Below are 12,719 nucleotides of genomic sequence, written 5' to 3'. Positions count from 1 at the left end.
TTTAATGTATGCCATTATTTTATAACAGCGCTTTTCTAGTTTTAGAAATTTTTTAGTGGTTTGAAATTATTACAGAATCCGTTTTTGTTAATTAAAGATTGACATTCGGGCAAAATTTGTTGAATTGTTCTATAAATTCAGATACGTGTGCGCTGAGCATGCCCAGAGCCGTGCTCACCTGCACTTTGGGATCATCAGTACGGCCCTTCGGCTTTTAAAACAACTCTTTGATGCATGTGCTCAGAAGTTTGATGGCTTCTAAATAGAATGGTTCAAATATTTCAAAGCACTTGAGATTAGTATAGTGTGAAGCAATTTAAAATTATTGTACTGCAATTAATTTTAAATAACTGAGCACTGCATATGTCTAGAAACCCATACAGATCCAAATGGAAGCTCTCTAAAAATTGAAATGATTCAATAAATTTAAATCACGCTGAAGAAATGGGTGTAAGTACTGTAAATCATTTTGTGAGGGGGATAAGCAAATTTTCTAGAAGTGAATCTGAGGGTAGAGACTCTAATTAGATTTTTTATTTTGGGGTTTATGATGATGAAATGTAGGTTAATTTATATTTCCCAGGGATATGAGGGCAGCTCTTGTTGATCCATATGGTTTCTTGTAGCTCTTACATAGGCTGCTTTTTTTTATTTCCCAAGATTACAGAAACTTAGCAATCCAACTTTGCACATATTTTTTTCCATTACAAATATCTTTCCCTCCAAATCTGTATAAAAAGACATGAGAAAAATATTGGTCCACAGCTAGAAATGCCAAGTATATTTTTAAATGCAGCTAAAAAAATACTGCAGAATTAAACATTGTGCAGCATGGAAGCTAACATTTTGTGGAGCTGGGCTGCTCCATAAATATGAATTTTTATATGCCTAAACCACTGATTCAGGTACAACCTGTATCTGTAGGTACCAAAGTGGATTACTGTCCGTTCGTTAGCTTAGAGCATGTTCTCTGTCCTTTCCTTACAGACGTATTAGAGAGATGCTATCTAATGTAGGAAGGCTGGTAAAAATATTGATGCGAGACCTATTGGAAAGTAATGTCGTTTCCATTGGCTTCAGCTCAGCTCCAGGAAAATCCGCGTGCTGGTTCCTCCTTCTGCCGCAGCGCAGGGCGGTTGTGTGCGGCTCTCCATGCCATGCACTTAGCTCTAGGATTACAATTCCTCCGAAGTATCGGAGCCAGAATATAGAAATTAGTGCTACCGCCGACACTTGCCTGACCCTTCCGTTTCACCGTTTCCCTAACAGCCACAGAAAAAATAGGACAGCGCAGTCCCTCTTCGTGCAAGTGCTCGGCACTTGCTGTTGGCACGCGTGCTTCCTCCGGAGATGTTGCCACCTCTCAGCAAACAGCTCGCGAGGGTCCGGCTGCGAGGCGTCTCAGCTCCTCGGGGTAGGACAGAGCCCTTCGCAGCCGAGGGTGCCACTCCGCCAAGCTAGTCGTTGCGGTCTGGGGAGAAAATTTATTTTTGATTTTGTTCCATGTCTGGTGGGCTCTTCCCGGGCGGAGGAGCTGCAGAAAGCAAGGGGGGCCCTGCTGCAGGGTCTTCCTTAAGGCCTTACCTTACTTTTAGACAGTTGTCATTATCTTTGTCTAAAGGTCATGGCTAAATTGAATAAAAGGAAAGCTGTGTGTTCCTGTCGATGCACAATGGCAGTATTGACTTTCCTAATCCAGTTTGCTGAGGGGTGAGAGAATTAAATTAGATATCTAAGCACAGAAATTGAGAGCCTTTGAAAACAAAGATAAGGAGACAGCCTGTATTTTCCTTTTCCTGGGAGCTCTGGGCTCAAGATTTTGCAGGTGTGTCATCTGATCCATGGCTTGCATCGATCAAAACTGTGCCAATGCATATTTAATTAGCAAGGGGACCCTGGATGCATTATGGCCATCATCCCTATATTGAATGGACTGTCAGACTTTCTGAATGCTTCCCCACCCCCCCCGCTTCGTTGTTTGGGGAGCTTCTGCATTTTGTCTGAGCAGCTAAAAGTTTCTTTGTTTTTAGCTGGTGATGCATACAGCACCACTGAGGAGAATACAAACAAGTAAAGTCCTAAAGTGTTTATTTTGTCTAGGAAAAAGGGCTGAACCAATTTGAATCCTTTGGGTAACGGATTTTTGTATCTCTTGGAATTAAAAAAACACAGTTGCATGATGTTTACTTTAAGAATATTTTATTATAACAAATAAAATCTGTGCTGTGGGATTTCTTAAGGAAGCCTTTGATGACAATTTGAATTAAGTCAAAATTAACGTTTGCTACTGCAAAGGAATAAATAGAAAATGTTCCAGAAATGAATCAGTAAGCAGGAATCAAAGGCTGTAAACTGTTTTAAAAACAAACATTTAGAAGTGAATCAAATACTTTTTTGTAATATCAAGGAACAAATATGGGAATACACAGATTCCCCACATTCTAGGCTATCACACGATAGCAGTAAATCATTTATGGGCTTATGAGAACAAAGAAAGTTGATTTAAAATGAAACCATTTTGATACAGCTTTAGGGTCTCGCAGCCTCACGGTGAAGTTTCACGTTCTTATTTCCTACGACAAGGAAAGTAAGCAGGAATTTCAGCGTCCAAAAAAAGTTAGCCGGGGAGTTGTGGAGGTCTTTGTTTGCATCTACCTTGGTACAAAGCCGCCCCAGCAGACAGAGTGTTGCCTGATAAACAGATGTAATACACAAAGTCTGCTTACAATACCGAGCAACAGACTGTGGGCACATGTTTTGGTCTCATTCAAACTCATCAGCATAGTCTAGCTAGCTGTTTTGTTGCTAGTCTACTTACGGGGTAGCTTAGTAGCGTCTTACTGGTGAAGTAACAAGGAGGGTTTTTGCCACAAAAGTTTTGTGGCAAGGGCTCATGGGAAAATCATTTGCATACATCTTGTTACAAAGGCTGACTACTTCCTGGCTTAGACAAAGTGTTGCCTGATAAACAGACTTAACACACAAATGTCTGTCTGGAATAAACAACAGCAAGCTTTGATTTACATTTCCATTATCAAAGATAATCTCTTTCCCAGTGTACAGGAATTAAGAGTCCTCGCCTTATAAAAAAAAACAGGCTGGCACCACAGGGATTTTACCACTGCAGAACCTTATTCGTGAGCTGCGGGGATGGGGTGTACTGTACAGGGGGGTATAAAATAAAACTGGAAATCTGGTGCAGATATGTACATGTGTGACGGTGAGGTGTATGATAATGAAGCACTTTGAACTCCCTATAAAAGTTGACTTGAAAGCGATGGCTGGAGTTAAACGGAGAGCCAGGCCTTCCTTAAAAGAAATAGTACTAGCCACCAAAATAGCCGTAAATAATAATTGTAGCATATATGGAGCAATCCCTACGTGTTTATATTATAATGTATAATGAAGGGAAAGTGAGTGTAAAAAAGCCTTAGTCCCGGTGCTGGTTTCTGTTTGTAAATCCCTTAAGCTCACCACGTAAGACTGTATATAAAGAAGCATGATTTAGATTTTTTTTTTTTTTAACATATATAAATCTTTGGTAGAATCCATGCCCAAAATTATAGATGAAAAATTTATTGCATGAACACAACCCAGCCATATAAATTTTTTATTACAAATAGGACTCTGAAACTTGAATAAAATATGTCAGTTTATTATACAATATTTCCCCCCCCTAAAACATGATATGAATGGAAAATTTAACTTGTGCACTTCTGCGGTGCTTCTGTGAGGTGCTGGGCTGGCAGCGGAGGAGAGGGAGCCCACTTTATTTAGCTGCAGAGCAGGCTCAGCATGGGCAGTGGCAGCACAGCCTTGCTCATCTGGCATCACTGGTAATTTTTTTTCTCCACTATGCAGAGATCACCTTTACTGTTTAGAGGATAGATGCATCTGCACCTGAATTAGCATGCTGGCTGCTAGTGAGGGCTCAGTTTCTAGTGGGGGCTGACTCTGCATAGGTAAAAAATAATCTTGACACCCGTTAATTCCGTTTGCGCAGACCAGCAGACAATAAGGCTGGTCCCTGTAGGTCACTGCCACCCCGGGCTGGATTCAGCATGCCCTGGAAAACACGGCGTGTCGAGAAAGTGCGAGTGCCCAAGAAAGCATCCCGTTTCTCCAAAGTCGGGTAGCCATGAAGTGGTTTAGCACTGGGAAGTGCCATGACACTCGAAGCGGGCTTTTTTGGTGGAGGAGTGTAACAACTCTTCACTGTCTGTGTCACGGTCTACAAAAAAGAACAACATTGCCAGTCTGTTGACATTGGTCCTGTCCACGGGCCAGACTTTCCTGGGAAGGTTTTATTCTTTCCAAACAATGGAGCGGTCCCTTCCAGCGCTGCGAGCCCTGCTTCCACGCAGCCGTCGTGCACTCCTGCTGCAGCTGAAAAGGAAAATTGCATATTGAAAAGTCCAGAGCTTCCATCCTGGAGCTGAAGGTCCCTGCCTGCTTACAGTTTGAGATCAGGCAGTCCTGGGTCTTGGGCATAACCACCTCAGTCGTGCTGGGGTAGCATATGCTTAAGAAACAGGTCCAAAGAGGAACAGAGAATAGAAACGCAATAGGAAATGCTACTTTGGAAAAACTAGCCTGTTTTGTTGTTTTTTTTATTTCTTTATCCCTTAATCATAGTTGATTCTTGGAAATAGAGAGTAAAATAGCTTCGATATGCTTTTTATCCCGTTTCCCCATGATTACGGTTGATACCAGATCCCCTTGACCTTCTCTTGTCCAGCAACCTTGACTCCAGTGTACATACTCACGCTAACTCCGGCTAGTTCAGGGTTAAAAATTCCAGCCACTAACTTTTCTTTAACTAAAAAAGCCCCCAAATAAAACCATTGTGCTATTCAAGGTTAGGCTTCCTTAAATATAAAACTAGATTCCTTGGTGATTTTTTTTTTTTTTTTAGATCAGCAATCTTAATAGTGGTTCCTCACTATAATATTTCCAACTCCATCTGAAATCATTTAAATCCTCTCCTTAATAGCATGCACTTTATTGTAATATACAGATTCTTTGGCTTCCTACCAGCCTTAGCTTAAGGCACCAATGAAACTCGTTGCCGCAGGGGGCCGTGGATTCAAGAGGGGCTCGCATCTACTGTATATTTTGTTTTGTATGTTTTCCAATGGCTCTAATTATTGCAGGTGGTAGAATTTAACTGGCAGTGTTGTTGCTAAAGAAAATAGGCATAAAGTGTATACTGTTTTGCAGAGTGGCTATCAAATATATAGAAAAGAGAAAATCAAATGAATTGTTAAACTGCTCTATAGTAAGTGATTTTATTGATTTAATGCAAATGCTTATGAAAACGATCTTCCATTTATATCAATTATGTATGGGCAAAAATTAATTTATTCCTCTGGTCACCTGTTTGGCTAACTGACTCAGCAGGACAGACATTCCCCTTCCCGTTGTAGCCGAGCCCGCAAAACACTAAACATTCAGAAAACTGGATTTTTAAAGTTTCCATGTGCAAAACAACAAAAAAGCCCCGACAGGAGTTACTGCCAACTGCTGAAAAAGCAGAGAGTGAGCGGTGGAGGCTGAGCAAGACTCTCTCGTCCTAGGCAAGACTGTAAAATACAACGGCTCTGATTTTGCCAATCCCTTAACCATGTGGCGGCACATTTATATGTACCGGATCATCTGCGGCATCTGAATAAAATCAGGGAAGCAAAATTCTGCATATAAACATTTTGGCTAAGTGCCTTAACTCAGTCTTCTTATCTGGGGTTTCCACAAGATGCCACCTTGCATAACAATGCTGAGCATACGCTTGCCCAATACATGTTTTCGGTAGCCTCCTGTGATCTCTACCGCAGTATAGATTGGTTTTAATTCTACCTTGTCCTGCATTTTATTGCCCTGTGCCTCTCCATGAAGAGTAGTACTTAAAGCTTTTGTTGTCTTTTTTTAGAAATTAATATTTAATTTCATCAGAAGGGGTGGGTTACAGGAAAACAGAATTAGGAAAAATGTCACAGTAGCCAGAGTAATAAAAGAAGAAAGTTACGATTCAGTATGCAAACAAATGTCCTACAGCCAGTAGAGTCTCTCTTGTGCCACTAGCTTTGGTGTTGGAAAAACAGCACTCAACGCAAACAAAAGTACTTTGTTTCTCAAAATCCAGGAGCAGCTCCTGCTCTGTGAGCTGCCCACCGGCTGCCGGGCTGTGCTGGGGAGCGAGGGTGCCAGGCTGGGGGCTGAGAGCGCCAGTGCGGAGCCCAGCTCCTGCGGCTGCCACTGAGCACTCGTCCCTCTCGCTGCTTTGCTGGATTGTTTAAAATTTTGAAAGGAAAACATGCTTTGAGTCCCATATTTCTGCAGTAACTTTTTCAAATATATGAATTTTTGTGGAATTCTGACACTACTTTAAACGTAAAGTCTAAACGCTGATTGAACCATGGCTTGCTGGAGGAAAAGAAAAACCTAAAAAATAAGCAAAAGCCTAATGCTTGCCCTGTGAAATGAAATCCGTTGAATGTTGACTTTGAATGTTAACTAAATATTTTACATTCCTAGTATTTTACCTTTGTTTCTACCTTTGCAGTATCAGAAACATGAAACTTCTTGCCAAAATCTAGTGTCCAGAATATAACAGCACTGTGCATATCACCCGGTAGTCTATCTACTGTCACTGATTTGAGCTTCAGTCAAAGAGAACTCAGAAGATCAATATTTAAAACAAAATTGTAGAAGTGAGAATAATTTTTTTCACTGAGTTTCATTGGAGAAATTATTAAAAATAATAAATACAAAAGAGAGGAAATGGATTCTGGGCACACTGGGAAACATCACTTTTTAGGAGAATTTCACTGATTTTAAATAGAAGTATCAGGACTGAAGCTTTCTTTGCTAAAGATTCTGAATGTCTGTATTCTGAAATTTATCAAAATTTGTTTTGTGAACACTTTTTTTTACTTGTAGTTTTTAATTTATACAAGATTGTCCTCTAAGCTTCTGAATGATACCTAATGCATACAGTCAGCAGGTAAAAAAAAAATTTGAATATTTAAAATAGGCATTTTCTTTATAGTGCTCTGCGGTAATTAAAATCTTCATTTGCTTAAAAGCAAGGAACCTTTTTAAAGCAATAAATTAGCATTGCTTGACCCAAGGTCACTAGTAGTACTGCTTCTTCCCGTGCTATTAATACCTCAAAGAAAAAGAAGGGGTGGTGTTATCACTCTGTTGCAATAGAAGTAAGATTTTCAATTTAATCACAGTTAAGTGTCATGACCTTTTGATCTTGCATTGACTTCTCACTGAAATGTGGTCAAATTTCAGACAGCTAATTCTAAACTCTGCAAAGTCAAGGTGAAGTCAGAAAATAGGTTTGCCACAATTGCGGGTGTTTTTGATGCAGTAGCAAGTGGTTTCATTTCCTAAGTTTTGTTTCACAGCAAAAACTTTTTAATGGGATCAATAAATTACACAACAATTTCTGAGGAAAAAAAAAATCTTTTTCTATTTGTATTAATTGCAAAAACAGTAATTTGAGGGAATTTTTTTTTTCCTATTTTTCCACACAGGTAAAGGGACCTTTTTTCCCAATCCATAGTGATAGAAATAATTAAGAAGGAAAATACTATTTGACTAAAGCTTCTACTAAGAATAATTTTTGAACCAAAGAGCGATCATCTTCACATAAAGTAGAGTTAATAATGTGTAAAAAATGCAAAACACTCATATTTACACATATCCTTTTATAGGTCATTTTATTATTTTAGGCAAATAAATTGTGTTCGTTGGAGGGTGTTAGCTGGGAGTTTGTAGGACCCATTATTTGCACAAGTTCTAAAGCAGTTCATCCAGTATCTGGTCTCATTTATACCACTGGGTATAAATCAGGGGCAATGCCGTACATTTCAGTGATCTCGTAGTACTGTAACCACTGCGAAAGTATGACGACAATCAGCTCTTCTATCAGTTTTGCAGGTTTTGTTCCAGAAATGTGCAGGCAACAATCTTCACGACTTTGTAGGGTTGCTTAGTTACCTTTATATGCCTGCTCGAAAATATGTTTTGAGACTTTACTATGTGTTGGATTAAGGCTCTGGTTTGTATACAACATAGAGGCTGCATTATAAAAAAACATGTAGGAGAGTAGTTTAAATATGCCTTCTCTAAAAAGAAGGATTCTCAAAGCTTAATTTATGCTAACACACACACCAAGCACTCTGTGTAGTGCCGTAAACAAGATTCCCTTTTTTTTTCCTAGCAAAAATATTACCTAGGCACGGGACTTTTGCATTATCATGTCCTAGTGCAACACTCCTGTCCTTAGTTTGTACTCTCAGCCTTTTGAGGAAGTCTGGCGCCTCTGATCTATTTTCCACAGCAGACCCTGTAATTTTTGGCTGTATTTTATGTTTTTCAGATTCAAGTCAATCTGAAAGTCCCAGCCAGCCAAGTGAAGCTGATATTAAGGACCAGCCAGAAAATGGTAAGTTCTTACCTGCTGCTCCTGCTTTGGGATATTAAAACAGCCCATATTTATAAAGATTTTTTTCCTATGTCTAATATAAAAAGATTATTCAGAATAATTGACATGGGATAGCTACAAATAGGTTGTGTACTCTCCTCACAGTTAAAATGCTACTGTTTCACTAATCTAAGGTAGCATTTGTTTCTCCAGTCCTGAAGAGAGACAATTTTTTCCTTTAAAAATAATTTTAATTAGGGAGATGCCATTAAAGAGCCTGCTGTATGCAACCCTTATCCTTATTCCTCCGTAGCAAAGGCTTTCAATCCCTGGGCCGTGAGTCATGACCCCCTAGGGGTGTGTGCTTCATCGCTTTCATTTTTATCTATGTGCTTTTAACTTCATTTTGTTTATTGATGCTCTCACATGACACACTGAAGTACCTAACTTTCGGTATGTGGCCAGCCATCATTTTAGAGTGCAGGATCTCAGATAGTCCCATGAAACAAAATGGTTGCTTTGAAATATGTTTCTGCAGACCCATTCTCTACTGCAAAAATCTGCTAAACAAAACTGCGCAGCAATGCTCCCAAACATTGCCGTTTCAGGGCTGGACTGCACACCTATAAACATAACAGCTGCTCAGGCAGGTACCCACTGTGGGGGTGATACAGGTGCTACTGGCATTGTCTGTATTTTTTATCAATGTGCTTTAAAGGTTGTAGATACTACAAGTAAGCAGGACAGGGATTCTCAACTAGAGCTTGTTGCTCCTTCTGCTGTGTATGTTCGCAATACCATTGTTTCAGGTGGCAGCAGCTTGAGCTTATGTGGAAGTAGCAGCAGGACTGTGACTTTTGGGAACACTAATATTCTTTGTACTGGGACAGTTTTAAAGTAGAAGCAATAACTTCTACTGAACCAATGGCTTGCTTTGTAAAGCAATCTGAAAAAAAAGTCATTCAATAATAGCAAACTTCTGTATGGACTGTATGTGAAAGGATAAGTATGTGTGTGAGGGAACAGCTTCTCTTCCTTTTTATGTTTAAGTAAGGTAGACCTCAACAATTTTTGTTGGCCCATTGGCAACTGAGTTTTGTTTTACTACTTATATTTAGGACTTAGAAATAATGTCTCCCAAAGTGAAAGTGATTATTATTAATAGTTTTTCTTGACTTTTTTTATCCATAACCAGATTTTTTTTTTTTATAAGACCTAGATGTAGATGGGGGATCTGCTGTAGTGGGGTGTACTGTGCATACACAGAAAAGAATTTGTGTGAAGGGTTTTTGTCTCTAAAACCTGTCACCATTTTTGGGATATGTATATCCATCTACGTAGAAATATTGTATCTATAATAACACAACTGTGAGTGCCTTTTCACAGAGCAACTAACTGCTTGTGCCTCAAATCCCTATAGATGTATATGGGTTTAGTGTGTGTTTTGGGGATTTTATTAGCAACTGAACAAGCTGCAAGTGGGAGTGAGGTTGAAGGGCTGCATTCACATCCAGACTGCATTTGGATCAGGGTTTAAACAGCAGATAGAATTAAGGGAAGAAGAAGAGGTTTAGGTACATAAAAGACTTTAAAATACCAGCATATATCATAGGACATACAACATAGGACTCATTGGGTTGGTAAGATTTTGGCTTTTGGGGTTCCTGTATTTTCATCTCATTGAAATATGAAAGGTTTCATATTTTGATAGATTTTGTGCTGCTCATCTCTAAACATACCATCGTAAAACATTTCTGTTGTTTCTGAAAGACAGTGCCTAATTTCCCGTATCAAACCTGTTCACAGAAATTCTAATTTGTAGCCAAAGGATTGCGAGGTTAAGAGCAGAACTGACTAAACTGTGATTTTTGTTCTGCCAATTCTGCTATTTTTTTTGTGGGGAATATGTTGCCTATGTTTATTAAATCATATTTTAATTTAGAATGTATTAGGCACCAAGCATGTTATTATTTCGTGTTTAGATAATTTTCTTTTGCGTTCAGATAATATTCTTTCGCAGCTATTAAACCACAGTTCTTCTTACCCCACAGTTTCTTAGTCTTAAGGAAGCCTGTTACTCAACAACCGCCCTGAAAAGCAGGAATGTCAGTGTTTAATAATGTAAAATCTGTAAGAGCCTAGTGAAATGAAATATCTCTGATTTGGAGCCTGAGTCTTCCTTGTTAAACAAGCTTTTAGTGAATTCTTGGAACTTTACTGGTGACCTGCAAAAGGTACTTTTTTATTAATAAACAGGAAAAGGATTTTGCTTTTTCTCAGTTTTACTAAAGGGTATTTTTCCCCACCACAGCAGAAGCCTCCTAACTGATTACACACCTTTTGCAGTGCCTGTGTGGGAGATTTTCTTTACAAATGCATCTAACGCAGTCTCTTGGCCCTAAAGGGTTGCTCCCCCTGGGCAGACGCTGAGCTCATTCTCAGCACACACAGCCCCCAGCTTGCAGTGTACCCAGTGTGTAGATCAACACAGATCTGCAGCTCTTATCTACTGAACGTGAGGATGAAAGCAAAACTGCAGGCTTTAGAAAATGAAAAACTGCACGCACAGAAACGGACACAATAAATCATATTAACTGCGTTGTTCTACACTTGCTGTAGACCCACTTCCACAGGGCCTGATCCAAATCCCTCCGGAGTCAATGGGAGTCTAGTAATTGATTTTACTGAGAGTGGGAATGAGCCCACACAGAGAGGAATTTTTTTTTTTTAAATCAGAGAAAAATAGTATTGTGTATAATCTTATTCCCACTGACGCTAACAGCAGAATGACCAGATTGAAGGCAGATTTGGAATCATTTTGCATGTGTTTCTCGAAGGCACAAAGAAGTGTATCGATTAAGTACTACCTTTTACATGCATGCATTCCTTCATTTTAAAAAAATAAATCTTTAAAGGCCTTGTGAGGGTTATACAGCCTCTCTACTTGCCTGTTAATATCCTTTCTGTTCCACTCCATAAATTCTAGAGCTATTTATTATACACATATATTTTGCATACCTTGAGTAATGTAGGTTCAAAAGGGTCAACTATACAGCCCTGAAAAAGAAGGCCTCCTACTACAGATTTTAATTTATCATTTTAAATTGTATGTGTTATTTTGGAAAGCCTGTATGTCTAACCTTTATTAAAGTGAAGTTCATGGGAAAAAAAGCTTTTCTTTTTTAGAGCCACTCCTTTTTTCTAGTAGGCTTTACAGTTGCATTTTCTGGAGCAGATTCATCACAAACAGAGAAGATGGTGACATCTTCTGCTCTCAGTGGTGGCTTTAACACCAACTCTAGCCTTTTCTTAAGCCTTCATTAAGCCAGAATAGTTTTCAAGCAGTCACTTACCCGATCACCATTGCAAAAATTTACAGAAATATTAAGCATTTATTTTTTTCTAGCGAGAGAGAGATATCCAGCATAATGGTCATGAAAAGCAAACATGCAGGAGAGACAGGGCTCTTTCGTGCATGCATGGTCCAAGGTCCAGATGTCTTGTCCTGGAACTGGGGGTAAAGCTAACATAGAACCGAACGGTGCGCATGGTGCTGCTGTCTCTCAGGTCCGTTAGCATGGGAAAGAGCTTCTCGGGGAGAGGAAGAAAACCCAGAGTTTGTCTGTTTGTTTTGTGGGTGAGGAAATTTGCAGGAGGGATGATGAAAGAGGCCAGCAACTTCATTTGAAAGGCAGGAGCATGTTCCGATGTCCTGATATTTTTCTCAAATGAGTTTTTTTTCTGACCAGCTGGGTGGAACACCCGTGTGGAAAATTCCCCACTTTTGTAGTTGCCTAATGGTATGTAAAAGCTTCATTTCAATTGGCACCGCAAAGTGATTTTGCAATTCACCCAATCAAAAAAAAAGGTTATTGATTTTAAAAGCTTGTTAAATGCACTGGTTTGGTGTTGTATTTTATAAACAAACTAGTTTTCAGTGAACTGAGGGTGACAAAATGGCTAGTCTGATGTAGTGAAGTGACTGCATGCCTGGGGATCAGGAACAACTGAATTCCCAGCTCAGCACTGCCGTGGACTCTCTCTAGGGCTTTTATTCTCTCATTCAGTCATGGAAATGGCTATCGGATAGATTTTCTTTTTGTAAGTAGGATTATTTTAAACTTTTGTAGGAAAACTTTTCAGTCTTTTTATCTGCAAAGTGGGGATATTTGTGATTCTAGCTTTCAGAGATTCATAGAATATTAAAAGTCAAATCCTGCTCTGCACCAGCAGGAGTTCAACTCTGGAGAAAGGCAAGGAGGGCGTAGCACAAACTGGTTAATAA

The 12,719-nt window shown here is 39.4% G+C and overlaps 1 protein-coding gene across 12 annotated transcripts in view; it reads left to right on the top strand.

Annotated features, from left to right (window-relative positions):
* NFIA (nuclear factor I A) overlaps window positions 1–12,719 on the top strand; it is a 254,757-nt gene that overhangs the window by 128,653 nt on the left and 113,385 nt on the right. For 11 of the 12 annotated variants that reach the window (XM_009461225.2, XM_087730429.1, XM_009461223.2 and 8 more), the window contains exon 3: window positions 8,390–8,455. The exons of the other annotated variant lie outside the window; for it this stretch is intronic. In XM_009461225.2, coding sequence (XP_009459500.1) covers window positions 8,390–8,455 — 66 coding nt within the window. The remainder of the gene's footprint in view (window positions 1–8,389; window positions 8,456–12,719) is intronic. 12 annotated transcript variants of the gene reach the window in all.

The sequence above is a fragment of the Nipponia nippon genome, unplaced genomic scaffold (genome assembly GCF_047370975.1).
Source record: "Nipponia nippon isolate SJK-2023a ecotype South Korea unplaced genomic scaffold, ASM4737097v1 scaffold_5, whole genome shotgun sequence".
NCBI lineage: Eukaryota > Metazoa > Chordata > Aves > Pelecaniformes > Threskiornithidae > Nipponia > Nipponia nippon.
The sequence above is the reverse complement of the archived record's forward strand: the minus strand, read 5'-3'. Positions and strand labels throughout refer to the sequence as shown.